This window comes from Equus przewalskii, chromosome 4, assembly GCF_037783145.1.
Source record: "Equus przewalskii isolate Varuska chromosome 4, EquPr2, whole genome shotgun sequence".
NCBI lineage: Eukaryota > Metazoa > Chordata > Mammalia > Perissodactyla > Equidae > Equus > Equus przewalskii.
Genome location: NC_091834.1, coordinates 60,104,287 through 60,131,163, shown reverse-complemented (window position 1 = coordinate 60,131,163; position 26,877 = coordinate 60,104,287). Strand labels below are relative to the sequence as shown.

General features: G+C 42.9%; 1 protein-coding gene and 1 long non-coding RNA gene across 2 annotated transcripts in view; one reads left to right on the top strand and one right to left on the bottom strand.

The window, feature by feature from the left end:
• Positions 1 to 26,877, top strand: part of CPVL (carboxypeptidase vitellogenic like) — a 136,748-nt gene that overhangs the window by 9,447 nt on the left and 100,424 nt on the right. The window contains exons 2-3 of the mRNA XM_008518416.2: positions 11,386 to 11,574; positions 19,579 to 19,697. Coding sequence (XP_008516638.2) covers positions 11,386 to 11,574; positions 19,579 to 19,697 — 308 coding nt within the window. The remainder of the gene's footprint in view (positions 1 to 11,385; positions 11,575 to 19,578; positions 19,698 to 26,877) is intronic.
• On the bottom strand, positions 6,202 to 7,606 carry LOC139082854 (uncharacterized). The gene is made up of 2 exons (XR_011539181.1): positions 7,297 to 7,606; positions 6,202 to 6,485 (listed from the first exon to the last, which is right to left on the bottom strand). It is a non-coding gene; the product is annotated as an uncharacterized lncRNA (long non-coding RNA).

The following is a 26,877-nucleotide window of genomic DNA, read 5'->3' as shown; positions in this document are numbered from 1 at the left end:
GAATAAGTCTCTCCCTTCCCCTGTTAGAGTGCACAGAGGGGTCGGAAGCTCTATCTGCTGTAGAGACTTGCACTAATCCCTCTGTTTTCAGCCCCATGCCTCACCTTAGCCATCTGCAGTATCCATTCTTACCATTTTTTGAGCCTTTCTGTGGTTTTGCCATGTGAATCAGCTTGTTTCTCATTTACATTCTGCTTTCATTCTCTGAAGACTATTTGTTCACTTTCTCTCTAAGAACAACAACAACAAAATTTGATCTGCCTTATTTGCTGTTGTTTTCCTATTTTCTTGGGCCATGGGATTTACACCTTTTAAAAATATCTTTACTTTCACTATAGAGGGGTTCCATGAGGGAACAGAGATAAATGTGTTCAATTCACTGTGTTTTGGTGGAAGGATTAGGTTCCACTTTGACAGATTGAGTTTAACATACGCATGGGACATCAGGTGAAAATGTTCAGCGGGCACCTGGATGGATGAGCCTGAAGCTTTGAAGAAGAGCTATTATTGTGAGTGGTGTCAGTAGGAGGTGCTACTTAAAGTGATGAGACCCCCCTGGAGAGAATGTGTGGAGTGAGATGAGCTGTCGCCCAAGGTTAGAATCCTGGGAAACCCAATATTTAAGGGAAGGCAGAGGAAGAGGGAACTATGAAGAACATTCTAAAGATTCATGAAAGCACAGATTACAGAAGGCAAGGCAATGATAACTTTAGCAAAGGGTTATTGTCAATGTGGCAGAGAAGTCAATTAAGGTAAAGACTGAAACTTTTCTTTTAAATTTGGGAATATTGAGACCGTTAATGATTTTGGCAAGATGGTATGGACGGATGTCAGAATGTAGCAAGTACCAGAGTGAAAATAGGGGTCTTTTTGCTTTTAGAAACTGCTGACAGAAGCAATAATAGAGGGTATTTCCACGACTCAAGAACCGGATGAAAAGTCTGTGGGCTTTTCTGTTGTTTCCCCTTTGGATACCATGTACACTTGATTTAAAAATGTTTAATAAGGGGACTCAGTTCTGCATCCTTTTGTTCTTGCTAAATAGTCTGGTTGTGACTTTGTTGCCCGTTGATTAGCCGTGTGAAGATGCTTTGGCTGGTTTGATTTTAGAAGTCATTTCTCATGATCAACTCTCATACCTTTCCAGATCTGGTGTGGGCAAGTCAGACTGTATGGCACTTCAAATTTTGGATATGTGGGTGGAGCTGATGCTATTAACCATGCCTTTCTCCAACTACATATATGACAAAATGTTTGCAGGATAATAGAAACAGTGGGGTGCAGTGGGAAAAATTCCAGTCCGTTACACTTAGAATAAAACCCAAATTTCATTCTGTTAGAGTCTCTGAGGGAGCCTAAAAACCAGCAAGCTCCTTTGTCTCACCTGAGTTCTGGAGAAATTAAGAAGACAAAAGAGCAAGGCAGGTGGAGAGCAAAATATCACCTTTCTTACTGAGAGAGACTGGGTTGGGTGGAGCTTTCACTTCTGGGCAAATGGACTTCCTACAACTAAAGCCTCCAGTTGAGCAGACTTGCCCAGCCATTCACAGGCCCACACCTGGTGGAAAGAAAAAAGCACCGCTTCCTGTGGGGACAGCAGGAGAGTTGAGCCCAACTTGCCCAGTTTACCCAAACTTATCCATCAGATAAATCTTTCCACCTCTTACTCCTCTCCTCCTCACAGTAAGCAAGAGGATGGCAAGAGGTGAGCTTCACCATTGATAGAAACATCAGAACTGGGAAGAAGCGAGCCCTCAAATGTGTGTTGTCTTTCAACACCCTTCGTGATCTGATACCTGATCCCACTTTGTACCACTCTTCCCAGCACTCACTGGTCTATAGCCATGCTGACTTCCATCCTCATTGCCTCCTGTTATTGGGCCTTTGCAATCACTATTCTCCAGCCTGGAACTCTCCTCTCCTTAGACATTTACATGGAACCCTCTCCTGTCCTTCAGATCTGTTCAGATATCACATCCTTGGAGGGGCCATCCCTGACCACCTGATCTAAAATAATACCACTCCTCGACCCCATCCTTCTGTAACCCTTTATGCTTCTTTAATTGCCTTACTAGCTCGCATCTCTCTCTCTTCCCCACTAGACAGTAAGCTTCATGAAGGCACGCACTTTGTCTCTAGTTCTCTGTGCCTACTTCGGAGTCAGGCACATAGTAGGTGCTGAAGATATACTTGAATGAGTGGGTGCCCCAGTGGGTTTGGAGTCTGTCTCAACTCTGCTACTGACTGGAGTGTCATTACTTGGCAAGTTAATCCATCAACATGGGCCTCTGTTGAAGAGCTGCACTGACTCCTTTCAAGAGTGATGGTGAAGATGGAATGAAACAACATGTAGAAAAGAGCTGAGGAGAGTACTAGAGTAATCTAAGGGAGTATTACATGGCGATTACTCTCAATTACAATAGTATCTATTTTGGAGTCAAGGAGGAGTTTCTTGTCACCTGAGGGAGTGATGGTTAAGGCGACGACATTGCAGAATTTCCCAGGATCACCCTCATCTAAAATATTCTCATCCATCGTACCTGATCTTACCCTTGTATTTACCACACTGTGTCCTAATTTTTTATTTGCAAACTTTAGTTGTAGTAGGTAGCAAAAAGGAGGCTGATTCCAAAAATGAATAGGGCTACTATTACATCAGCAAGAAGAAAGAAGTTCTTACTGGAAGATACTGCTTTTGCCGTGAATCCTCAAGGACTGAGGGCTTCAGCTAACCCAAAAAAGTTATTTTTAAAACTGAAGGAAATACACTAAAAATCCATTAAGAAGCAGTCTCTGGGCATGTGATTTTCACTTCTTTGCCCTTAAATCACTTGCAGTTTCTGTACTTATAAATCTTACAAATGGTATGTCAAGATAATCCACTTTACCCAGAATTCTGCTTTTGTCAAAATTTGCATGGAGGCAGATTTTATTGTATTATGTCATTTATACAGTGTTGTATGGAAAATACATGGACTTTGGAGTCCTCTGGATCTGGCTTCAAATTCCAGCTTTACTATTTAATGGCTGAGTGGGAAGTTTGAAAAAATTAATCCAAGACTTGAGAAACTATTCAGTCTGGGACTTAGTTTCCCTGTCTAGATGTGTGTTATATAAAGCTCTGGATTTAGGACTTTTCTAAGAATAGTGTCACAGCAAATAAACACATGCTGCCCCTTGGCAAGTGAAAGGCTCTGAGAGGTTCTGTAACAAGGGAGCCCATTTAAGTTTGATTAACCCTTACAAAATCTGTTAATATCTTGCAGAACAAGTATTCCAGAAATTCCACAAATATGCCCTGTGGGAAATCCTGGCTTACAATAATGCCATAAATATCTTAAGAAATCAATTTAACTCTACTTTCCCATTTTATTGTTGACCACTCAACATTTTCACTTGGGTGCCTAAATACAACTTAAAATAGAACTCTTGGGGTTTTGTACCTTTACCCCCTCCATCCTGACTCCTCCCACAGTCTTCCCAACCTCCCGTATGGCCCCACTATCCGTATATTAGTTTCCTAGGGCTGCTGTGACAAAGTACCACAAACTGGGGGGCTTCAAACAACAGGAATTTCTTGTCTCCCAGTTCTGCATGCTAGAAGTCCAAAATCAGCGTGTTGGCAGGGCCATGTTCCCCCTGAAGCCTGTAGGGGAGGGTCCTTCCTTGCCTCTTCTGGCTTCTGGTGTTTGCCAGCAGTCATCAGTGTTTCTCGGGTTTTAGATGCATCACTCCAATCTCTGCCCCCATTGTCACATGGCCATCTTCTCTCTCTGTGCCTCTGTCTTTGCATGGCATTCTCCTCTCTGTGTTTCTCTCTTCTTATAAGTCCACCAGATATATTGTATTAAAGGCCTACCCTCGTCCAGTATGACTTCATTCTAATTAGCTAATTACATCTGCAAAGACACTATTTCCAAATAAGTTCACATTCTGTAGTACTGGGAGTTAGGACTTACACGTATCTTTGGGGGGCACAATTCAACCCGTAACGATCCATGCAGTCACTTTGGGCAAAAAACTTAGGAATCATCCCAGCTTCTTTTCTTTCCCTCAGCCCTTATATCCAGTCTACTGACAAAGACTGGTGGATGTGCCTTCAAAATGTAGCTGACCACTTCTCACCACCTCCGCTGCTACTCCCTGGCCTCAGCCTCTATCATCTCTCCCTGGATTATTCCATCAGCTTCCTAATTGGTATCCTGGTTCCAAGCTTATTCTCCTAAAGTCCACTAGCTAGTTAGCCACCAGAGTGATCATTTCACATTTCACAATTCTGATTAGATTGTGTTGCTCCCTTACTTTAAAGCCTCCCATAGTCTCGAGTTGCAATTAGAGTAAAATGCTAATGCACATGAATACAGGTGAGACTCTACGTGTATTGGCCCTAACTACTTTCCAAACTCATCATGTGCCACTTCCTCCGTTTACTGTGCTCCCATCAACCAACAACAAACAAAGCTTGTTTGTACCTCAGGGCCTTTGCACTGACAACACAGAGTTGTGTTTTCTGACCAGCGTTACCCCAAATACTTTTTTTGAGGATATTTGGAGCAGAGAGGGCCTAGGATAAAGGTGTTCCTCCAATATGGTTGAATGAATAAAGATGACAGGGTGTGTTCCATTAAATTTTTAAATATTACAGAACAATAAAAAGCCTTTCCTGATCAAATATTGTTGGTTTAGGAAATACTAGGCTAAAGTTTTTTGTGTGCGTGAGGAAGATTGGTCCTGAGCTAACCTCTGTTGCCAATCTTCCTGTTTTTGCTTGAGGAAGATTGTCGCTGAGCTAACATCTGTGGCAGTCTTCCTCTATTTTATATGTGGGATGTGGGATGCTACCACAGCATGGCTTGATGAGTGGTGTGTAGGTCTGCATCCAGGATCCGAACCCATGAACACTGGGCAGCCGAAGCGGAGTGCGCCAACTTAACCACTATGCCACCAGGCACACCCCAGGGATAAAATTTTAACAGATTCATTTAAGAGCTGAAAAGCAGAACTTCTCAGCAACTTAATAATTTAATTCTGCAGGGATAGAGTACGTTGTATTTCCAAACTCAGCTGAATAGGGAGGGACCCAGGCCCACTTAGCACATTTTGGGAGATGCTGGTGCTGGGACTATGGGATGGTCCTTGGAGACTGATTAGGACTGGTCTCAATTCCTTGCTCTACCACTTACTAGCTGTGTGACCTGGGCAAGTAACTTAAATACTCTAAGGATCAGTTTCTCATCTGTAAAATGGGATGATAATAGTACCTACCTGGTAAAGGTTAGGGTTAAAAATATAAAGCAATTAGCACAGTTCCTGTACATAGGGAACATTCAATAATTGGTACCTATTACTTGTATCATTATCATGATGATGTCTTTGATCAGGGGGATGGTCTTTCTATTTCAAAACTTATTAACATTTTGGGACATGTCTATTTTTTACTTTCCACCCCTACTCAGATTTTCCTTCTGGTTGGTGTGAGATTTCAAAGTAAAGCTCCCTACTTTAATGTCAGATAATATTATTTTCTCCTCTTCCTGTTTCTTTTTATTCTCTACCTGCCACGTAACTCGCGTTGGTCTCTCTTCCCTGTGAGTCAGAGGATATGGTGGCAGAGATATGGACGACCAATTCATTAGCAAGATCAGACACCACTGTCTGATGCCAGAGGGGTGGCCTGTGGGAAGGAGATAGGCATGGAATTCTCAGTGCCACTTCAGCAAAAGGTCGCTTGTTACCTTATGTGTCGTGTACCATGTCTCCTTGGGAAAAGAGCGCTTCAAATATCAATTTTAGAAATTAAAATCATGTCTTAAGGAAAATGAATAGTGAATCCATCAAAATAAGGGTTTTCATTTACCATTTGTTGTTTGCATGGAAATTCTTTAGCAAAATAGCTAGGTTTGGGATTTGGGTTTGTATTTAATTCAGGCTTGCACAATAGCCCTTTATTACAGGATTCCAATGCTTTGGATGTGCTTGCATCGTCTTGAGAGGTGCCTGAATCTTTTCTAAATTGAGGAACCACTTCCTTGAATCTTTCTTTTGTTGCAGATTTCATGGAAATGTCTGTTACCAGTTGGCCTGTTTTTTGTTTGGGGGAATGTTTGTATGATGTTGGGAGCTGCTAAAGCCACTTAAATATGTAAGGAAAATCCAAATAACTATTTTAATTGCAGCTATAACATTAATTACACGAAAGACTTTTATCCTTTGATTGGAATAATCTGTAATGTATGATGGAGAAGTGAGAGGAGAGAAGAGGGGACAGGGCTGCTTGAAACATTCGCTGTTTGTTTCCTGGTCCTCATTCTCAAGAATTTGTGGTTTTGATTCTTTTTTTCACCAGCAGAAGCCAGTGGCCTTTTCAAGTTTCTGTTCTCGAGGGCTTGCATATCTAGGCAGGTTATTGTTGCTTCCACACAGATGACAATTTAGCAGGAGTTTCCCTTTTTGTTGCTTCTGCTGGTCATTTCAGTCGGAATTGGCTATGAGGTGATGGAAAGTAGTTTCTAGATTACTTTTCAAATAAGGAACATGAGACAACACACGCAAATAAATGTTTCACAATTGGCTCTCTGGGGGAAAGAAGCCCTGATTTGTGGTGTTTGCTGATTTCTGCGGTGTGAATACTTCTCCATGGCCGTTGTCAAGCTACCAGCAAGCTGTTACTGAACACAGAGTTGGAAAGAAATGAGCAGTAGCAAACCATTATATAATCAGCCCACCAGACAAATACAAAAAATGTGACTCCACAGCATAGATAATGGTAAAATAATTAGGAAGTGATGAATTTTGAGTACTTATTACTGATTTTTTAAAATATAACATTTAATAGTCGGTTTTTACAGTTTAATTTTTAACCATGTTCATATTGAATAACCGGCTTTCAAAGTTCCTGGAAATCTAACTATTGGTTTTAATACATCAACTGGGACCCAGAGAAGTCACTGCCTTGCCCGGGGTCCATTGAATGAGTCATGGCAGAACCTGGATTAGTATGAACTGTTTCTAAAAATCAAATTTGTCTAGAAAGTTTTCCTTGTTGATGTTTCTGTTTATTCATTGGTTTATTAATTATTTTTTTTTACTGCATCCTCTAATGATCTATGAAAGAGGCTTAGGACAATTACAGGATGTTATTATCTTTTGAGAAAATAAGAGTCAGAATATCCGAATATAATTGTAACCAAAGTTGGAAGGGTGGAACACAGATTAGATTTACAGCCATGGCTAAATCCTGGCTTTGCATCCTAGCCTACTGCTAAGCAGTGGCGTAAGCTTGAGCACGTCACTTACTTGATTCTCTGGCTTCAGTTTTCTAGTCTGTAGATGATGCAGTTGGGGCACATGAATATCTGATACCTTATATAGATCTAAAATATCATGATTCCTTATTTAGATCCATCACTTCAACAAATATTTACTTAGTACCAATCATAGGCACATTTGTTGTGGATTTTATCCACACAGAACTAAATGCAAATATAATAATTATTATTATTATAACAGCATCTCATATTTATGCAGAGCTTTGTAATTTACCAAAGAGAAAATTTACTTTGAGTCTCTGAGGTTCTGTGGCTTTAGGAGATCAAGACACATTGTGACAGAATGTTAGAGAAAGAAGACCCAGTTCCAAAAGAACAAACAGAATGCTTATTCCTAGGAAACACAAGAGGTCATGACCAGGTAGTAATAAGGAATAAGGAACAAGCATTTTCTTGCTGTGTCTCTCAGTTGCTTCACTTTGTCTTAGAAAAAGCAAAACTAAAAACTATTTTCTTCTGATTATAAGACTAATCTAGAAAATTTGGAAAATCTTAAGAAGTATTAAATAAAGAGAAAATGCCATGTGTTTGATTTCATAGCCTGCTTTTCTTTACCTAACATTTTATTATATTTTCCAAAACATTCTCGGTAGTCATTTTAATTGCCATATATAATTTCATCTTTTTGGTTTATAGTAGCTTAATTGTTTAAATTGTTGAAAGTTTTTACTATTCTAAAGACCACTGTGATAAATAGCTTTGTTTATTACAAGAATTGTGCATCGGTCACATGGTTTCCAACTGTAATATTTAAGGTTTAGTAAGACAATTTTAGCAAATCATATACTTTTGACCTTTAGCTTATTTGATTCTGCCAATATTGCTTTGTATTCACCAAGGTTTTATTCTGTTCCTAAACATTTGTTAAGAGGAAAAGTTTGCCTGAATCCTTCAACATGAGATATTTGCACTGGAAATAGCACCAGTGTTTTCATATCATTTCAAGTAGACATATGATAAAGTGTATGATTAATAATTTTTTTTTCACTTTCTGCGGGCAATAGCTTCTAGTACAGGATTTATTAGTTTAGAAAGTACTCAATAAACGTTCAATAAATAAAAAAAATTCAGGCTAATTTAGGATAAGCAAAAACATTTGAGAAGGTTCTTAAGGAAAAAAAACAATACTGCTCCATTCATGATAATAGCTTTCCTTTTCATTAGGAGAAGTGACAGCCAGGCACAGCTCAGGAATTCTGACTGTTAAACGAGAACTGTGAAATGAAGTATGCTGTTGCTTTAATTTACCTACATAGGAAACCATGACTCTAATAGTTATTTCATTAAATGTTAATGAGGCTACTAAATTGACCCAACTCTTACTTTTATTATTAGATTTATGACCATTAAAACAAGACCAGTTTTACCTCTTTCTTTCTTTAACATCTTTGAGTCAACATCTGCTTACAAGGGAGTGCTGTAACTACCCTGGTTATTTAAATATTAATGACTTCCATTAAAGGGGGCTGGAGGTTTGCAGCAGGAAGACTGGAAATTAGATGGCATGATTAGTTTCTTGTTTCTGCCCCCAGGAAAGTCTTTTACTAGCAGAGAATCTTCCAGTATGTTTTTAATACTACAGAATTTTCTCCCCCCCGCCCCCGAACCAACTAGAGAGTAAGATTGTCGATTTCAAGCATTTCTTGAAAGTATCTATGTTATTAAAACATCAGTGTAACAAGTTCACATCATTAAAAAGATGCATTTTATCAGTGCCATAGCGGTCCTTACCGTTGGGCTTCTTGGGAACCTAATTTCCATTTCTAAATTTATCTTGTTCTTTATTATAGTCAATAATAGGCAAAAGCATTTTTTAGCTACATACTATATTAAGTTGGGCTTGTTTACATTACGTATAGGGAATTCTATTAAGTTAGCCATGAAAGGCTTGACAGGGATTATATATTTAAATTATAAACTTTTATTTTATGGGGGAAATATGGCTGAAAAGCTTTTTAAATTTGCTACAAGCAATATTTTCATATTATGCCAAATTGGGTTGTGATAAACACGTGGTTAATAGATCTTTACACATTTTCTGTTTTTAAGATTTTTTTTTCAAGATTGGCACCTGAGCTAACATCTGTTGCCAGTCTTCTTCTTTCCTTCCTGTCCCCAAAGCCCCCCAGTACGTAGTTGTATATTCTAGCTGTAGGTCCTTTTAGTGGTGCTATGTGGGACGCCACCTAAGTGTGGCCTGATGAACGATGCTAGGTTGGCGCCCAGGATCCTGCAAGACCCTGGGCTACCGAAGCGGAGCATGCGAACCTAATCACTCCCCGACGGGGCGGACCTTAGGATGTTTTAATGGCTTCGTATTTTAAAGCACTGAACAATCAAAAGCAGGCATTATATTTGCATAATTGTATATTTCTTTTTGTATCCAGAAATCTGAGTGAGCGGAGTATTTATTCACTTCATGTCTTTTAGTTAGACTTTAGAGCTAAGAACTTGGATCATGCTTAAAAAGCAAGAGTGTGGAGTAATGGAACAGCATTGATAATTGATAATACTTACCAGGGTCAGGATTAAGGTGAGGCACCTGCTTTGGGTGTAAAGTTTGAGTGCCAAATAACTCAGTAATCAAGATAAATATACAACTTCAATGCAATATTTGAAAAAAAAATCAAAATTAATGCAAAGAAAAAATCCACGATGAACAAAATATCAAAATTTTAGAAAAAGACAAGATCCGACCCTGCATGTATCTGCCTCACTTTACCCTAGTCCTGGCCCTGACTGAATTCAACATGTCCTTCGTTAAGGAGCTCCTTTGAGTCAAGCTTTTCTTATCTAAAATTGGTGATAATAATCCTCGATTTCCTGTTGAGTTATTAGGATATTCAAATCAGCTAAAAATACCTGGGAAAGACGAATAGTCAAGCGACCATCAGATCTGAAGATCCTTGGAAACCTTTAAAGTAATGTCAGTGAATAAGAGGCATAAACTGCCAGAGAAGCAAGTTTATTTGGGGTCTCAAGAATTGCAATTCCAGGAGCACAGGTTCCACTAGAAACCCAAATAGTATCCTGCTAGGGAGTAAAAGTCAGGGGCTTTTAAAGACAAGAGAGGGGAGTTGTATCATAAAGAATGTTAACTGGGGTTGGAGGTAGAGGCTCATCTTGTCTAAACGTTAATCGACTATTGTTTCTATCTTCAGAAAGTCCGCAGTCCGCAGTCGAGATCAGGATGTCCGTTCTCCCGCCAAATTCTCAAACAATTGCTTGTAAAACAATTGCTGTTTTGGCCCCATCCAAGATTCAAGATAGTAAGGCACTTTCTCTGGAAAGGCAGCTCTGACTCCATTTCAAATGGCTCCACTATAGTTAATTTTGACAGTGCTAATTATATTTGAGGCCTAATCCATGAGGTTATTTATCAGCTAGCTCTAGAGGCACGGACCTGATGATGGTTCTAGGACCCTCCTGCTCTTCCTTCTTTCTTTGTTGTTCTTGGATGCAAAGTTTAGTGATTTTTAAGAGATAAAAGAGGTAACCCCAAATCCATTTTGTTTATTTTAAATTTCCCTGCAAAGTGGCCATGGACAAGTGACGGCTCGCCTGTGCTCAAGCCTTTCTAGCCACGGGTGGTGCCTCCCGCGTTTCCCCTGCCTTTCAGAGTTCCATCCGCCTCTTGTTCACATCTGACCTTGGGACGGCCTCCCTAGGTTCTCTCGGCCTGAAATGTGTTCTCAATCCTCTGCCTTCCTGTGGTAGACAACTGTCTGCCATTCATTTGGTGATCAGTTATAGAGTCCTTGTTGTCTTAAGGTTTTGTCTAATCCTGCACTGAATTTGCTTTTCAGACCACAGTTTTAGAAATATAAATCCTTTGGTTATGTTGTAAACCCCTTCAATAGCCCCCGTCGGACTGTTAACTTCAGGGTGAGAAGGGATGGGGTCTGTCTTACTTAGGTGGCACCCAACATGCTTAGCAAAGGGTCTTTAATACACAATAAATTTTTTTGACTGGATAAATAAATATCTTGCCTGTAGAAGGGCTAGGTAAATATTTATTCTTTGATTCATTGGTGGAATGTTATTGTTTTCATCCCAGGCCTAGAGGGAATGGTTGGTGCCATGTGGAAGGCCGTCGTTTCGCTGGTCCTGTTGATCCTCAGCCCTGGTGGTGATGGGCTGTTTCGCTCCGTGTACAGAAATGTCCAGGTTTCCACACCACAGAAGGGAGGCGTAGGACAACCATTATTTCTTACTCCTTATGTTAAAGCTGGGAACTTCAAAGAAGGTAAGTTGAAATCAGAAAACCACTGGTTACTTTCAACTGGTTTTTTTTTTTAAAGCAATTATCTCAGAGGATCAAAAGTACACTCCTGTATTTTAGTCAATTGTTTTATTCTGAATATTGATGACTTGATGTCATATAGTGTCAGAGTTTTGAGCTAAAATGAGAGTTCGTCGAGGCTGAGTTATCTAGTAGTTGAGTCCTTGCACTTCAATTTTAAAACTAGTATAGTGTAGCTGGTCACTTAATAAGGTCAATACTAACCTTAGAACTTACTATGTGTCAATTACTGGTTCTAAGCATTCTACGTAAACTCATTTAAGCATCTCAGCAACCCAGGGAGGTGTACCCATTTTGCACACAAAAAACTAAGGCTGTAAGAGATTAAGTTACTTCCCAGAGTCACGCCGACACCAGTTGGTAGATGCGGGATTCACGCCCGGTCGGCCTCACTCCAGAGTCTAAGCTCACAGGCGCTGTCCTGGGCCCCTTTCCTGGCAAGTGACCCAAACATCCTAGGTCTCAGTTTCCTCATCAGTAAGATGGAGATATAACAACTTACCCACGTGGCAGGGATGTTATAAGAATCTGATGAGAAAGTGCACATGGAAACTCTTTATAACCTATAAATTGCTCTCTAAATATTAGTGTTTTCAGATGGCTTTTATTTAGAAATTGTAGAGTTTCCTTTTATTATTATTCATAGAAAAAAGGTTGGGGCCGGCCCGGTGGTGCAGCGGTTAAGTTTGCACGTTCCGCTTTGGCAGCCCGGGGTTCGCCGGTTCGGATCCCAGGTGCGGACATGGCACCGTGTGGCAAGCCACGCTGTGGTAGGCGTCCCACATATAATGTGGAGGAAGATGGGCATGGATGTTAGCTCAGGGCCAGTCTTCCTCAGCAAAAAGAGGAGGATTGGCAGCAGTTAGCTCAGGGCTAATCTTCCTCAACAAAAAAAAAAAAAAAGAAAAGAAAAGAGAAAAGGTCATTTGGTTCATCAGAGATTAAAATTTATGACCTGTTTGTGCTCTTAATGCTCCTTCATGCTTAGGTAAATCACTGTGTAGATAAATTGCTTAATCTTTCTGGACCTCAGTTCAGCCTACAGCTGCACTATAAAAAAGTATAAAGGCAGCTATTCTGAGGAGCAGTTTGTAAAAGGAAGCAGAGAAATGGGGCGGTGGCTAGAGGGAGCTATGGGGTCAGGAAGGGTCTTTAGCGGGTAGGAGATGATGTGTTTGCTGATGGAAATGATCCAGCAGAGCAGGGGAAGTTGGTTGGGGCGGGGCAACTCTTGCTGGAGCACTTTCTTTGAGGAGACAAGAGACATGGCATCTGGCACATAGCTGGAGGCATTGGTGTTTGCTTTGGGGCACCAAAGTTTATCCCTAGTCACAGGTGGGAAGGCAGAGTTAATGCCTGTGAGGCTGGTAGGCTGGTAAATGTCATGAGAGTGTGGAAATGATCCTGGAAATTTTAGAGAAATGATCATTTTAAAGATCAAAAATCAATGTTTTTGTTTACAGTCACGTGCCACATAATGATGTTTCAGTCAACGACAGACTGTGTATACAACGGTGGTCCCATAAGATTAGTCCCATATAGCTTAGGTGTGCGGTAGGCGGCACCATCTAGGTTTGTGTAAGTGCACTCTAGGATGTTCGCACAGTGATGAAATCGTCTGATGACACATTTCTCAGAACCCGTCCCCATCGTTAAGTGACACATGACTGTTTATTTGTTTTAAAACCAAAACATTATCATATCTTAAGGGTGCATTTGAGTCCCGTTCATATGTCTTTGTCTGAAATACACATTGGCTCCATGTTTCACCATCTCTTTTCTAAGAAAAGGTGAAAAACTTTGATAATGTAGTCAGTGTCCATTAGTGTACATTTGATAATGTAGTCAGCCTTTAAAAAAAGACTCGTTTTTACTTGATGTAGAAGAGTCATGAAAAGATGGTAGCCCCGTGGTATAGGCTGTAATCACTAGACGTGTATGAAGAGGCAAATAGCATTAATCAAACCCACCAGATCAGATGACATGCATTCATCTTGGCCTCCTTAATAAGTGGATCCTGATGACTTAGATTATGTTGATTAACAGTCAATCAAAGCAAGTCATTTAGTTTAGAGCCGAAAGGGAGTTAAATACTCATAACCAGACTCTACCAATCCACAGATGAGGAATTTGAGACTCAAATGCCTTACGTGACTTGCCCAAGGGGATGCAGGTAAGAGTAGCAGAGATGGGTTTAGGACCCAAATTTTCTGGCTTCTACTCTGTTATTTGCCTGCTATCATTTACTTCCCTTTGTTTAAGAAGCTTGTTCCCTTCTCGAGTAACCAGATGCGCACATATGAAACAATTAGGGAATAAGGCAGTGCATGGTATACTCCTAAAGACTTACACTTGAGGGAGGCGTGCTGGAAACGTTTAGAAGGAAGATGCCCCTATGGGTTGGCATAGTCCAGCTAGAAATAGTTATAGTAGTAGTAGTAAAAATAATAAATAGCCGTCATTTAGTAATTATATCCCCAGCACTTAGCACGATGCCAGTCTGTAATAGGCACTCAATAAATATTTGTGGAATTTAAATTTGAGGCCTAACTCTATGCCAGGCATTGTGCTTTACACACATTAGCTCATTTAATCCTCAAGGCAATCCTAACGAAGAATGAATAATTATCTAAAGCTCAGAGAAATTAAGTATCTTGCCCAGGGCCAGTTAAAGCTAGTAAGTGGCACTGGAATTAAAACCTATCTCTGCTGACACCAGAGCCCGAGGTAGGAACCACTGTGCTGTGTGACCAGCTCCAGACTTGAGCTTGTTGCATAAGATTTGGGTAAAAAGAAATGGGCCTGTGCACAGTGAGAGAGAAACAGCTTACACAGAGGCAGTAAGTGAAAGTGGCTATGGGGGGGGGGTCTGTCTCATACGTCTGGTGGAATCAAGTAAAAGGATAGAGAAATCCCCCTGAGAGATTGTCCGCATCCCCCCCACTCCCATATTTCTTGCCTACAAGCATTTCATTGTTAAGGGCGTCCGCAGTAGCAAAGAGAGATTCTGAGGGAGGCAGTTTTATCTTCTGTCCTTCTGTGCCAATCCCAAGAGATCACCAGCTGATGAGTGAAAACATTTAAAATATTAAGTCTGAGGTAATGTCGCTTTCTGAAGTTCTGTTACACAGTCAGAATCTTTGAACGGAATTTTAAGTGGCGGATCTAAAATCTGGTGCTTCTGGCTATTCAAATGCAGCCCCAATAACATAATTCAGGATAATTTTATTCATCCGCTTTGCTGAAAGTTCAGGAAGCTCTGGACAGATGGTCAGCTTGTTCCCCTAAATCCCTTTTGTTTGTGGAATCTGTCAAAACCTCAGGAACGTGAGTCTTAATATCGCAATGGAACATTTTTGAGACAAACAGTAATTGACAAAAAGAAAAGGGAAATTTTTATCTTTTTAAATCCCCAATTAGCTGTCTTAGTTTTATATAATTGTAATTGCATGTTTACTTTCTCTGCAGCTAGAATAAATCCTTACTCTCTGAAGCAAAATGAATATCGGAGGCAAATTTCAGCGTGTTAACAAACACTGCATTTTCACAAACTTTAAAGAATATTTTGCTATTAGGTGTTAACTTATTATTAATTAGGGTCTGGTAGTGTCTTGTCCATACTGATGAGGACCCAAGTCTTTGTGGATGTGAAGTCACCCTGATAGCCAGTTCAAGCCCTTTGGTCCTGCTCCAATCTTTTTGAAAGTGTTAATATCACAAACACTGGTAACTGAAGTAAAATAACAAGGAGGAAGTGAAATCGCTTCAAAGAAAACCTTTTTCCTTTTTTTTAACGGTTCTAAACATTTGCATTGTGAGTCATGATTCCAGGAAGAAAGAAACTCCTACATCTTGGGAGTTTATTTTCCACGTTCCATTAATAGACTCTGAAATGATGAACAGAACATTCGAAAATAGAAAAAATCATTTTAGTTGAAAGAACTTTTCATTATTTTACTGTGGTTGAGTTAAAGGAAATTTAAAATTTGAAACAGAGCGAAATACTTTTTTTGTGGGCCAGAGAAAAGTTTTCCTAAATTCCTTAAGATCTTAATGAGACCTGCCTGCCTTAGGAGGTTTTTGTAGAAATAAGCTCCTCCTATGCATTGTCAGTGTGGCCAGTTTTGGTTCATTCAGTCATTCATGCATCCATCCATTCACTAACATTCATTCATTAAAAGTATGTATTGAGTGTCTTACGTGTGTCAATCACCATGCCCTGGCCCCAGGGGTACAAAGATGAACAGGACAAATTCCTTGCTTGCCAAACCCCCTGATCTAGCAGGAAAGGTAGGCAATGTACCTGAGTGAGTGCAAGGTGGCAGAGACACAACTTCGGAATCCACAGAAAGGGAGGCCTTTTCAGCGCAGCCGGCGGACCTTGTGCCGTGCTGGTCTCAGAGAGATAGATGGATTCAATCATCCTGCTCCCATTTTCCATTCCCTCCAGCTCCTTCCTATTATACAGTTTCTCCTGTTCTCATTCTCCTTTGACCTTACTCATTTTTCTCTGTCTTCCTTCTCCAATCCTCTCCTCCCCACTTACCCTTCTGTGATTCACATCTCACTCACTCCCAGCCCCTTGGTCTTCAATTCTCCGCCCTCCTGTTTTGGGGAGGGGTCTCTGATTTGGAGAGATTAATGGTTTTGTGAAAAATATTTCAAAAGTGGTTGAGGTACAAACTTCCAGTTATAAAAGAAATGCCATGGGGGTAGAATGTACAGCATGGTGACTGTAATTCGCAATACTATGTTGCAGATTGGAAGGTTGCTGAGAGAGTAATTCTTAAAACTTCTCATCACAAGAAAAAAAATTTTGTAACTATGTGTGGTGATGGCTGTTAACTAGACTAATTGGGAGCATTTCACGATATGTAGAAATATCGAATCATCATGTTGTACATCTGAAATTAGTATAAAAGCTCAATTATATCTTAATTTAAAAATGACAAAAAAAAAAAAAAGTCTTTTAAAGGTTGCCCAGCCCTGGAAGTGATCCTTCTTTGGGCTAATTGAGAAGAGAAGCAAACAAGGAGAGAGGGAGGAAATGACAGCTGGAGGGAAAGGGGTGGGGTGGGAGCAGGGCTGGCACACACCACTTTCCCTGAAACATCTCCCTTTTCTTTTTCTTTTCTTTTTTTTTTTTTTTTGAGAAAGATTAGCCCTGAGCTAACATCTGCCACCAATCCTCCTCTTTTTGCTGAGGAAGACTGGCCCTGAGCTAACATCCATGCCTGTCTCCCTCTACTTTATATGTGGGACACCTACCACAGCATGGCTTGCCAATCGGTGCCATGTCCACACCTTGGATCTGAACTGGCAAACCCCGGACCGCCAAAGCGGAACATGCGCACTTAACCACTGTGCCACCGGGCTGGCCCCTCGCTCTTATTTTTCTTAAAATCCTCCTCTCTCTTGGGGCCAGCCTGGTGGCGTAGCTGTTAAGTTTGCACGTTCCTCTTCAGTGACCTGGGGTCCATGGGATCAGACATACACACTGCTCATCAAGCCATGCTGTGGCAGCATCCCACATATAAAATAGAGGAAGATTGGCACAGATGTTAGCTCAGAGCCAATCTTCTTCATCAAAAAAAAACCCTCCTCTCTCTTTTGCTTTCTCCTTTTTTTGCCTTTTTCTGGCAGGGAGGGATAGAGCTCATTGGGAAGAACTGGAGAGGTTGGATTAAGCAATCTTCCCTGGGGGAACTGGACTGAACCAGAAAAAGGCAAAATCTTCCAGACTTCTAGACTGCCCTTGGGGTTGCTCCTGGGCTAATGATAATCATCCCTCCCTTTGCCTGAGCCCTTACTTTGTGTCTGGCTCCATGCTAAGGCTTCCAATGCATTTTTTCATTTGATCCTCCCAGAAAGCCTGGGGTAGGGGAATCAATAGCCACCCTTTTGCACAAAAGGAAAGAGGGCTCAGCGCTATGAAGCGACTTGCTAGGCAGCCTGGTCAGGATTGCACACCCAGGTCTGTCTGACTCGGAAACCCATGCTCTTCCTATTGTACCAGCCTAGCAGGACCCTCTGGAAACTGCCTGTTGAGACCTTTCCTTTGTCTCCACCATCTCTCTGCTCCCAGGTGGTGCCTGTTCCTAATCAGCAGATGCATTTCGCAGATAATAGCAATAGCGGTGCTCCCTACGAGCCAGCTTCTTTTCGACAGGTTTTGCATGTACGGACTCTTAAGGTCATCCACCTTTCATAGATGAGAAAGTGGAGCACAGAGCGCTAAATGACTGCCCACAAGGTCACAGAGCTGGTCAATAGCAGCGCTTGTCAGCAGAGTACTAGGGAAAGGGAACAGCGTAGTGCAGAAGAGAGTTTCCCTTTGCGGGGCATATTCATTTTAAAAGAGGAACTTGTAGGGGCCGGCCTGGTGGTGCAGTGGTTAAGTTCATACACTCTGCTTTGGTGGCTCGGGGTTTGCCAGTTTGGATCCTGGGCGCGGACCTATGCACCACTTGTCAAGCCATGCTTTGGCAGGCAGCCCACGTATAAAGTAGAGGAAGATGGGCACAGATGTTAGCTCAGGGCCAATCTTCCTCAGCAAAAAGAGGAGGATTGTCGGCGGATGTTAGCTCAGGGCTAATCTTCCTCAAAAAAAAGAGGAACTTGGAGCCCCAAAGCATGGTGTGCTAGCACAAGTTTCACAACCAGCTCTGGCAGTCGGGCCCTGCCCCAGAGCACTGATCCCTGAGTGTAGATGTTCTCACCGTGGCTTATTGCATCCTCTCGGTGACGTCACTGAAGGCCAAGTTGGGAAGGGATGCTCACAGCCAGCACTGTGGAGCCTGTGGGCTCCAGCCCCCACCGAAGGCATCTTTAGTTGGTGGCATGTGTGGACCAAGCTTTCTCACCTACTCCTCTCTGCTAACCAGTCTCCAGCTTAATATGTCTCAAGAACTTAAATAGTTTCTCTTGAATGATGAGTTTTTATTGGGGACACTTGCTTTGTCACCACTAAAGGACTCTTTTGCACCCAGACTTCCCCTTCTACTTTCCTACCACACCCTGCTACCCACTTCTCCATTGCTTTTCTACTCCCTGCTTCCCCTTCCATGCCCTGCCGCCCACGCTGTCTGACTAACTCTCTACTTGGGAAGCCGTGTAGTGGGGTGGGGGAAGGAGCGAACTCTGCAGCCTGTCAGCTAGATTTAAATCTCAGCTCTCCTTTACTGGCTGTGTGACCTTGGGCAAGTTGCTTAACCTCTCTGTACTCAGTTTTTCTCATCTGTAAAGTAGGGAAGATGATTGTACCTACCACATAATGTAATGCACATAATGTAATGCCCTTGGTACAGTGGCCTTTTGAGTGTTAGCTCCTATTACTATCATTTCCTCTTGGGTGGAAACCTTTTCCAGAAGAAAAGGCCGCCTGTCCCTCCTCCCTCCCCAGCCACCCCTGTCCCCACGTGCCTCAGTCCGTTCCTTCCATGGAAAGGGCAGGCCTTTGCTTTCATGATAACAAGTGTGGAGAACACGGGCCTCCCCAGGACTGACAGCTACTTAGCTGTGCTGTTTCTTTTGAACCCCCCCAACCTTTGGGGGTCAGGTGACTTTATCCTGCCCTGGCCTTGCACGTGGCCCACTGTGAACATCGTGGTTTACTTTTTTGAGTGGAGCTGAGGATAGGTGATTTTCTTTTCTTTAAAAAGAAAAAAAAAAAAAATCTCATTATAGCTCATGAAATATATTTGGGAAGCAAAAAAAACGACAAGTGCACAAAAATATCACTTGTCCTTGGCTACATGGTCAATGTCGACTGTGGACTTGGCCAGGGCACGCTGGAATTTGCTACAGGAAGGACCTTTATGCCAGTCTCTGTGTAGCCTTTCGGATTGCTCCATCCAGACCTGGCCCCTGTGAGAAGTCTGGCCGGGGCCGAGGTGGCCAACGCTGTATTATTTCTCTAATCCTTGGGTAAATCTTTTCCTCCACTAGGGAGACAGCTGAGTTTGGTCGCTCCTTTCCTAGGATCGAACGTGGTGAGTTACGCCGGCTACATCACTGTGAATGAGACGTACAACAGCAACCTTTTCTTCTGGTTCTTTCCGGCTCAGGTAGGCCTGCGGCGGCACCCGAACAGAACGCTGACCCCAAGAGCTGACTGTGCTGCTCCAGCATAGAAGTGTGAGCCCAAAAACAAACCCACGGGTTCTTTTTTTTTCATCTTTCAGATTTTTCTTTTTCTAAAAATAAATGCCAGTCACTCTGTGCGGTGTTCCTGTTTATGGGCAGGAAACAAATGTTTGCGGGGACAGTCCAACTTTTAAATTCCTTGCAGCCTTATTCGGAATATTAATACCACCACGTTCTTCCTGCCACAGTCTTCTTCCTATCCTTTTGTTGTTGTTTTGTTCCAAAAATACCTGGGGTGGGGGTGGGCAGTGGGGAGCCAAAGAAGGAGAAAGAGTGCGGAGGTTCCTGCAGTTGGTAGGTAATGCGTGTGGAAGCATGTGTAAATTTAGTTGATTGTGGTCTTGTACAGCTGCTGTGTCTGTGCACTTTGCTGTGCCCGTCACTATTCTAGTACACACTCCTTCGTGCATCTACTACCGCTGGTAACCTAGCACGGCTTCCTGGAGGAGGGGGCCAGTCACCTTCTCAGGTCCACACAGACACAGGCAGGTATATCCTTGTACTTTACCCATCCTGTTTAGCTCATGGCAAGGTCACACAGTTCAGCATGAATGAATCACTTTAGGCTTATGGGTACTGTTGCGGGTATTTGTAGAGGTGTTGACATGCATAAACAAATTTTATCCCACCACAGAGTAATTTTCTATCTTTATTTTCCAAATTGGATTTGCTTTAGAAGCCAGAGAAAACAAAGAAAAAGCTATCCCTATGGAGGGTGGTGTTTATATTTGCATGTGATTTGCATATAGCAGTGTTGAATATACAATGACTGGGTAAATTGCTTAATCCAGGGTAGTTTTCAAATTAAATTGCTTCCTTTGGTACTGTTGGGCTGTATTTTCTTGGCTTCTCATTTCTGTGTTCTCAACCATGGCCTCTGACACAGTTCACCACATAGCCATGGGTCAAGGAAGGCGTGTAAGAACTGGGAGGAATTCCATATACTTTTTGGTTGGTCTCGTAGTAGTCTTCAGGCTGTCACCTACTCTGGGAGGCCTTTCCTAGACCCTAGAAAGTTTCTGATTTATTTCTTCCTTGGTGTTACTGTTGAGCAAGGCAAATAAGATGCCTGGAGCACAGAATTTAAGGAGAGACTAACTCTAAGGGTTGAACTAGTGCAAGGTTGGCTCCCGACTGCCCTCCAGGCTCCAGCTGGTGCCTCCCATTGGTGGAACCCAACTGGAAACCAGAGAGTGAGGGAGTCTGGTCCATAGACGTCTGCCTACCTGGGTGCAGGGCAGAGGAGAGAATGGATCTTCAGAAGCAATCAGGAAAATATCCAAATATTCAACTCAGCTGTCTTAAGGAGAATTGATATAAATAAGCCTAGAAATATGACCTAATTCTAACGGGTGAAATTTTTCCTTATGTTCTCAGGAGCCTCTTAAACTCTGTGCCTTTCAGAAACCATACCATGCATGTGTGTTTTTGATATCGCATCTGTCTCTATCGTTGAAGACAGCCATTTATCATGAATCCCTTTGTAGTGGTTTTCTGCTGTACAAGTTACCATAAACAGTGGCTTAAACAGCACGAATTTATTTTTTCACAACTCTATAGGTCACTGGGCTAAAATTAAGGTGTCAGCAGGCTGTGGTCCTTCCAGAAACTCGAGGGGAGAGTCTGTTCCCTTGCCTTTTGCAATTTCTCGAGGCTGCTCGTATTCCTTGCCTCATGGCTCCTTTCCCCATCTTCAATGCCTGCATCGGCTGACTGCATCCTTCTCATGCTGCGTCCCTCTAGCTGGCTCCATAGTCACATCACCTTCTCTGACTCTTGTCTTCTTCCTCCTTCTTCTACGTTAAGGACCCTTGTGATTACATTCAGCCCACTCAATAATCTAGGATAATCTCTCCATTTTAAGGTCGATTGATGAGCACCCTTAATTCCATCTACAACCTTAATTCCCCTTTACCTTGTAGTTTAACATATTCACAGGTTCTGGGGATTAGGATATGGACACCTTTGGGGACCATTATTCTGTGCAAAATGGATACTTGAAAAATTTGCCTAGGTCAGTGATTTTCAATATGTTCTCTCTTAGTGATTTTCACATTTTATTGAATATAAGAATTATCTCCAAATCGCACCCCCCCCCCCCAGAGATTCTGATTTGTAAATTGGGCGAGGCCAGCAAGTTGTGGAATTACTAGGTGGACCACATTTGAGAAATGTTCGCTCCAGCCTACTAGCCACTGTCCTGTATTCAGTGCTCGTGGCCTCACAATGGCCCACACTCCTTTTGCAGAAAGAAATACCTAGAGCAGGCAAACTCAGATAAATGTTACGTGTTGTCCCATACACCTACCTGGGATGAGGGCTAGGATGGGGAACTGAGGGGCGAGTACATCCTGTGGGGCCAGCTTTCCTAATCCTGCTCGGTAGTCCTCCAGGCCTTGGGGGGCTCAGGCTCAGCTGCACCCTCTGCCTCCCGACCCCAGCCCCGTGAACCCTGATTCCTTACTTTCTCCTCTGCTTTGGTGGCTGTTTATGATCCCGGTGAATTTCCCGTTGATCTGCATGTTGAACCTTCTTTAGTAATAATTCAGGTTTGTAAAAGCATGAATTAATGGTGAGGGAAATGATCAAATGAAAATAAAATAAAGACTCAGTCTTTCCTTTCTTAGGGAACCTCTGAGCAGTTGAATAGCTTTGTCTAGAATAGAGGGGATGCAGGGACTAAGATGCTGGTCAGGGAAATGCGCTTAGGTTCGACACCTCTCCTGGCTGCCAGACCGAGGTCTGAACCCCACCCTTGTATTAAACAATGACTGTGCTCTTGGGGTCCCCTGTCTCCTAATTAAATGGAGACCTAGCTGTCCATCTCCTGACCAGATTATGTTCTTTTGGGCCCACTACTGTAGCCCTAAATACATTTTAAGATGATGCCAGAAGACATCGATGCGAGGCCACCAGAACAGGAAAGAAGATAGTGTTCTGTTGAAAGTGATGGACTAAGCTTCAGGGGAGAGAGAGGCAGCGATGAAAAGGCTGTACCGCTGACAGGTGTCACCACGTGACAGCCGGGATAGATTGTTCCAAGACCTCCTTGCCGGGGAGCCCACAGGCAGAACCAGGTCGCTGAGGCCCCAAAGCAACCATTCCTGCCAAGCCTTTGGGCTGTAAACTGCGGAACTGGTCGGTTTGGATGAGGAAGATAAAGGATGTGAGAAGGAGAAGCTGTGGTCACCGAGGTGGGGGAGAGTTCCTTTATTTGGCAGAAATATTAGCTCATTGCTTGTCATAGGGAAGCACTGAGATTGTCATCAGGAGAGAAATGACCCCTTACAAAAACTGAAAGTAGAGAAAATAAGAGATCCAGGAAGGATGCCACGCTGGTAATATCCTCTGAGTATTTTAGGGGCTGCTGTTTCTCAAATTAGTTTTGTTTTCCTGTTATTGCTGTGAGACTCCCCTGTTATTGTATAAATATCAGTGCATAATGGATTCCGGAACTTAAAATTGGTGTGCAGTGGGGGTACAATCTACAAGAGAAATGAATAGGCGTTTTGCATGAGATAAAAAGTATAATGAAGCCAATAAAAATGCAACAATTATGATAGCTATCGCTAATTGAACATTGACTATGTGCTGAGCACTGTGCTTTTTCTTACTTAATCTTTACAATAACCCCATGAAGAAGGAATTATTATCCTCATTTTACAGATGAAGAAGATTACAGAGATTAAATAATTAGCCCCAAGTTACCCAACTAGAAATTGGCAGAACTGGAATTTAAAACTAGGTCTCTGACAGAGAAATCTTTGCTCTTGACTGTCACACGTTGATCCTGAGAAAACTAGTCACGGAAGGCACTAGACTGTGGTCGTCAAAAGTATAGCTCTTGAGCTGGTCAGGCTTGAATCAAACTCTGGCTCCACTATTTGTGCCAGATGTGACCTCGGGCACATCTCTTAATTTCTCTGAGCATTGGTTTCCTTGTTTTAAAATGAGGATCAAAATACCTGCTGGACAATGGTTTTGAGACAATGAGATAATGTGCTAAAGCCTTTAGCATGGTGTCGGATTCATAGGAAGTAGAGTTGCTATGATTATTATTTCATTATTATCATCATTATCATTATTAGTTTTCCTATTATTAAGGCAAATACTGTACAGAATGAAACCAGCCACAATTTGGGGGGTTAGAGAAGACAGGAAATAAGAAACATTTCCAAATTGGAAGGAGCTGAATGTCAGCCAAGAATGTGGATTAATTGCTACGGGGTAAAGAAATTACAAAGTGAAATTGGGATTTTTCATGTTTAAGAGAGTAAAAAGGCATATAGATTTTTTCTTTTAAATTAGCATCCTTCTCATTGGACAAAGATATCCGGGTTTTCCTTTGTCTTATAGATATAGGAATATAGATAATTTTGTGGACACATTTAGCCAAAACCTGCAGTTTATTTACCTCAGATGTCATGGAGCCGAAACCTGAGAAGTGTAGAGTTAGGCCTAGGCCCCTTAGCTAAGGGCCCCATCTTGTTCCTCTGGCCAATGGGAATGGCCAGGATTCCTGGAATCCCAGTGTCTAGTGACTGAGAAAGGTCAGCAAGGCCAGGATGGAGTGAGGCATGGGGGACACCTGGAGGCACCATTTGAGGTGGTCCTTCCCTCTCAGGATCCTGCAGGTACTGACCCTGCTTAACCACATACTAGGAAAATCAAGAGAGCACAAGATTAGGTTAACGCAGCCCATGAATTCACAATCCAAGGCAAGGGCAACAAACCGCTCTGATGCTCCTGGGCCAAAGCAGAAGGCATTCTCTCTGGGAGTCGGAGAGCACATCCCCAAGGGCACCTGGAAGCCAGAAGGACAATCTGCCCTGGGCATGAAGGCATGGCTCCACTGGGCCTCAGCATGTGCTTTGTTCACTCCCTTCTCTGGGTATCTGAACTTCTTTAGCAACAGTCAAGGTGGTAGAGGACAGTGGCTTTCAGACCTGCTGCTGCTCATCAGAAATCCCTGGGAGCATCACAGATATGACAAATCCCCCAGCTCAGTGCCCATCCCTTCTCGGCAGATTCTGATCCAGTAGATCTGGAGAGGCCCAGGGTCAGTACGGCTAAGAGGCACCACGGTGATTCCAGTGCAGCTAGTCAGTGGGCTTGAATTTGGGGAGAGAGAACTAGAGCTCAGGAGACTGGGATTCTAGTCCCAGGTCTGCAGTTCCTGGCTGTATGACTTGGGACAGGACATTTATACTCTCTGGGCCTCCATTTTCTCATATAGAAATAAAGATGTTAAACCTAGTTGATTTCTAAGGTCCCTTCCCAGTCTTACATTCTATGGTTCTAGAGCTGCAGTTGGCTTGCCTGCAAGACAATGCTGAAATGTGCAACCTAAGGTATAAAAACACCCACGAACTCTAAATCACGGGCTGGGTTGAGTGAACGAGTCCTTGAATTTGTAGCCTGGGGTAGCCAGCCCGTAAGAGGAGCTTTGGTTCTTGGTATGCATGCTCCTCTACAGTCCCCTTGCATAACGAATCGAGGCTGGCCTTTGTGACCAATGCATTATAGCAGAAATGATGGTGTGTGACTTCCAAGGCTACGGGCCCTGCTGCTTCTGCCTTGGTCTCTTGGCTCACTCCCTCTGGGGGAGGCCGGATGCCATGTTGGGAGGATGCTAAGGCAACTATATGCACAGACCTGCCGGGAGAGGAAGTGAGGGCTCCGCCATCCAGTCAACACCAACCTTGGATGACATTCATCTAGCCCGAGTCTGGCCTTCAGATGACTGCGGCCCTGGCTGATAGCTTGAGTGCAACCTCATGAAAGACCCTGAGCCAGAACTGTCCACCCAGATAGCCCCAAATTCCTGACCCACAGAAAGCATGAGAGATAATAAGTGATTATTGTTGTCCTAAGCCACTAAGTTTTGGAGACACATTATGCAGCATCAGATTAATACAGCCTCTTGTCATGTCCTTTTGGACTGTGACTGTGATATCTTGTGACAACTAGAGCTTTGGGAGTAGTGCCTACTGTGCCAGTTTTTTTTGTTGTTGTTTTGTTTTTTATTTTTGTCTCTCAGCTCCAATTCTACCCTCTTACCTGCTCTGCGGTGATAGAGCTCTGAACATTTTTCCTGTGCATTGAGCACGAGCTTTGTCAGTAGAGGGTGCTGGAGGGACGCTATAGGAGGAAGTTGGCTTCTCTTCGTGTTCCCTTTGTCCTGCGTTTTGCTTTCCCTTGGCCCTGCTGCCCTGTTGGTCAGCAGTGCGCATGTGGGGCATCCTGTCGTGCTCTGCCTTAGCTGGCACCCAGACCACGAAGACCCTCAGCAAGCTTATAGTTCTGGCTCTGCCGCAGTGACCACCTGGCTGTGGCCCTCACAACATGGACACCATACATCCCAGGCCTTGCCAGCGAGCAGGTTCCCTACAGCACAACTCTCCCTACAGCACCCTCACCAGCCTTGACCAGCCATGCCCTGGAGGGGGGTTTCCCACGGCCCTTCTGACATGGACACCATGCACTCCTGGTTGTGTACCACTCTTTAATCAAGCAGGCTCCCAACATCCTGACTGCCTCTGCGCTCCCACCCCTGCCAGCCACAGCCCAGTGTACCTAGAGGCCTTTCCTACTTGGCCAGGGATTGTTGGCCAGTTTTGGACTGGGCACCGCAGGGAACTTCTCAGTCACCCAGTGGGCTACAACCACACCTTCTCCAAGGAGGTCTGGACTGTAGCCTTTGGAAGGGCCCCATCCCCACCTTATGAGTTTGTCTATCACTGGACACTCTCCTTCAGCCCAGGGTGTTCTTTAGCGTTCTCTTCCCATATTTATGGTTATTCTCTGGTTATAATGAATACCTCTTTATATTAAAATTTCCTGGTTCCTTGGTAAACACAGGAAGCCCACTCAGTATGCTGGTATTTGGCCAACACCCAGGACATAGCTCACGGAGGAGCAGACCCCTCAGTCATTCCATCCCCACATGGGTAGATGTGATGCCCATTGCTGACAAGGGCCAGAGAAAACACTGGAACTTGTAACAGAATTAAAGGTCAATGTTTCCAGGTAAAAAAACTAATAATTAAAAAATAGAAAAATTTAAAAATTCAAATTACTGTATGTCTTCTGATTGGACTG